The 3,202-nt window shown below is 39.2% G+C and overlaps 1 protein-coding gene across 1 annotated transcript; it reads right to left on the bottom strand.

Annotated features, from left to right (window-relative positions):
• Positions 1-1,347: 1,347 nt before the first annotated feature.
• On the bottom strand, positions 1,348-2,861 carry LOC136834040 (uncharacterized). The gene is made up of 3 exons (XM_067096297.1): positions 2,792-2,861; positions 1,956-2,693; positions 1,348-1,685 (listed from the first exon to the last, which is right to left on the bottom strand). The coding sequence occupies exons 1-3, from the start codon at positions 2,859-2,861 to the stop codon at positions 1,348-1,350; spliced, it is 1,146 nt and encodes a 381-aa protein (XP_066952398.1).
• Positions 2,862-3,202: the final 341 nt, after the last annotated feature.

Genomic DNA, 3,202 nt, shown 5'->3' with positions numbered 1-3,202 from the left:
GAGGTTTAGTCTGAAGTTAAGATTTACCATGCAGATTGTAGCTTTTTTTGTAAATAAGTGGCAATCGTGATTGGTTACAAAGGCAAGACAAAATCAGCAATATCAAATCCTTCTTTTTTGGGAGAAAAAGGCTTCATTGTATTGGTGAAAAAGTAAAGAATGTAGAGTTAGTGAAGTGGACTGTTAGAAGGTATCTAAGCCTCCTAAAATGCAGATTGAAGAAATTCAAACATGGACACATACATTTTTGAATAAAAGTCTAAAAAGGCTCACAATAACAGAATACCCAACATACTGTATATGGAGTAGAAATAGATCTTGATAAGAATTTTGGCCTCGTCACTGAATTGTCATTAAATGTAAATTTTTTATTCATTGGGAATTCCATATGCAGTATAATGGTTTAAGTGCGTATAAAGCCAAGTTGCTTACCTCATCTTTCCTGCTTAGAAAATGGCAGAAAAAGTCTTCTGTTTGTATCTTTCATGGGCATTTCTACTCTAGAGAAATAGCCAGGGTTTGGTGTTAAGTTTTATTTTGTAATAAATAATAGAAAGAAATAGACAAACATTCTTACAGAATAACAATAAAATGTCAGAAACGACATGACATACAGATTTGCAGCTAAAAGGTTGGTCCTTTGATATTAGAACTTTTACATTTCCTAGAATGGCAAGCTATGCTGATATTACACTGTACAGTAGTTGCTTTGTTATTATATGAGGATTATTTCATACATTTGGCAGCTAATATTGTTTCTAAGCAGGGTCTGTACTGTACACTTCAATTTCTACAAAGCAAGTTTTCATGCTAAAAGGCCATTTATTCCTTAGCTGTGCTGTTTGTCTTTTCTCGCTGAGAAAGAACTTCCAGTGTATACATCATCAACGTCAATTGGAGGTTTTCTGGTAAGAGATGAAATAGGTCTTCAAGTGGTTCTTTTTCTTCTGGTATATGTGTATTACTTTTAGAGGCTGGTGGTGTGACCAATATATCTGGCTGATGTGGGGCATTATTACTGGGTTGATTTTTTGTTGTAATGCCATCCATTACGGTATCTTTTTTAAAGCTATCTTGGTTTATGTAATTGGGGAACAGGTGGAACAAATCTGTAGGCTTCTTGAAGCTTTCAATTTGAGAAGTTAAATTTGGGCTGTGCCTTCGTGGAGTCTTCGTCGACCAGAAAGAAAGGCAAAGGAGCTTTTAAATTCCAAACTTGCCAGTCCGAGTAAACCAAGTATACAGCCTGCATTCTTTTGGCAATTAGCAACACTTGACCTGAACCTGAACTTAAGATGGTTGCAAAAAACTGGTGCAATTGGTGGTGCTGGAGGTCCTGCAGTAGATTTATAGGGTTTGCAGCAATGGGATCCCTAGAGTTGGAGAATCAAGTGCTGGTATGTAAGGATCAGTAGGATTGAAAGGACCTACTGGCTCTGCAGCTTGAATCTGTGGAACACGAAGACCAACTTCCTGTGGTTGGAAGTTGTTGGTTGACATGTTTTGGAAAATGAAATCCAGGAGAGGCGTTGGGTAATTAGATATACCAGGTAAGTTAGTAGATGAAAGCAAAGCAGTGTCTGAAAGTAGAGCATCAGGTAACTTATTTTGGGATTCTGTGTTAAGATTTGCTGAGAAAGGTTGTTGAAGCCCCAGTTCTGCCATTGCTGATGGTCGCTGCTGTTCTATTTGGTTTACAAATGTGAATTTAACAGACTATGCTGTTGTCTAAATTTTAAAGCTATCTTGGTTCATGTAATTGGGGAACAGGTGGTACAAATCTGTAGGCTTCTTGAAGCTTTCAATTTGAGAAGTTAAATTTGGGCTGTGCAGCCAAATCGTCTTAAATCGACCAAGAAAGAAAGGCAAAAGAGGAGCTTTTAAAATTCCCAAACTTGCCAGTCAGGTAAACCAAGTATACAGCCTGCATTCTTTTGGCAATTAGCAACACAGACCTGAACCTGAACTTAAGATGGTTGCAAAAACTGGTGCAATTGGTGGTGCTGGAGGTCCTGCGAGTAGATTTATAGGGTTTGCAGCAATGGGATCCCCTAGGATTGGAGAATCAAGTGCTGGTATGTAAGGATCAGTAGGATTGAAAGGACCTACTGGCTCTGCAGCTTGAATCTGTGGAACACGAAGACCAACTTCCTGTGGTTGGAAGTTGTTGGTTGACATGTTTTGGAAAATGAAATCCAGGAGAGGCGTTGGGTAATTAGATATACCAAGTAAGTTATTAGATGAAAGCAAAGCAGTGTCTGAAAGTAGAGCATCAGGTAACTTATTTTGGGATTCTGTGTTAAGATTTGCTGAGAAAGGTTGTTGAAGCCCCAGTTCTGCCATTCCTGATGGTCGCTGCTGTTCTATTTGGTTTACAAATGTGGAATTTAACAGACTATGCTGTTGTCCTAAATTTTTAAAGCTACCTTGGTTTATGTAACTGGGGAACAGGTGGTACAAATCTGTAGGCTTCTTGAAGCTTTCAATTTGAGAAGTTAAATTTGGGCTGTGCCTTCGTCGTCTTCGTCGACCAAGAAAGAAAGGCAAAAGAGGAGCTTTTGAAATTCCCAAACTTGCCAGTCCAGGTAAACCAAGTATACAGCCTGCATTCTTTTGGCAATTAGCAACACTTGAACCTGAACCTGAACTTAAGATGGTTGCAAAAACTGGTGCAATTGGTGGTGCTGGAGGTCCTGCGAGTAGATTTATAGGGTTTGCAGCAATGGGATCCCTAGGATTGGAGAATCAAGTGCTGGTATGGAGGGATCCATTAGGATTGAAAAGGACCTACTGGCTCTGCAGCTTGAATCTGTGGGAACCACAAGACCAACTTCCTGTGGTTGGAGTTTGTTGGTTGACATGTTTTGGAAAATGAAATCCAGGAGAGGCGTTGGGTAATTAGATATACCAGGTAAGTTAGTAGATGAAAGCAAAGCAGTGTCTGAAGTAGAGGCATCAGGTAACTTATTTTGGGATTCTGTGTTAAGATTTGCTGAAAAGGTTATTTAAGCCCCAGTTCTGCCATTGCTGATGGTCGCTGCTGTTCTATTTGGTTTACAAATGTGGAATTTAACAGACTATGCTGTTGTCCTAAATTTTTAAAGCTATCTTGGTTCATGTAATTGGGGAACAGGTGGTACAAATCTGTAGGCTTCTTGAAGCTTTCAATTTGAGAAGTTAAATTTGGGCTGTGCCTTCGTCG

Source organism: Macrobrachium rosenbergii, chromosome 53 (genome assembly GCF_040412425.1).
Source record: "Macrobrachium rosenbergii isolate ZJJX-2024 chromosome 53, ASM4041242v1, whole genome shotgun sequence".
Taxonomy (NCBI): Eukaryota; Metazoa; Arthropoda; class Malacostraca; order Decapoda; family Palaemonidae; genus Macrobrachium; species Macrobrachium rosenbergii.
The sequence above is the reverse complement of the archived record's forward strand: the minus strand, read 5'-3'. Positions and strand labels throughout refer to the sequence as shown.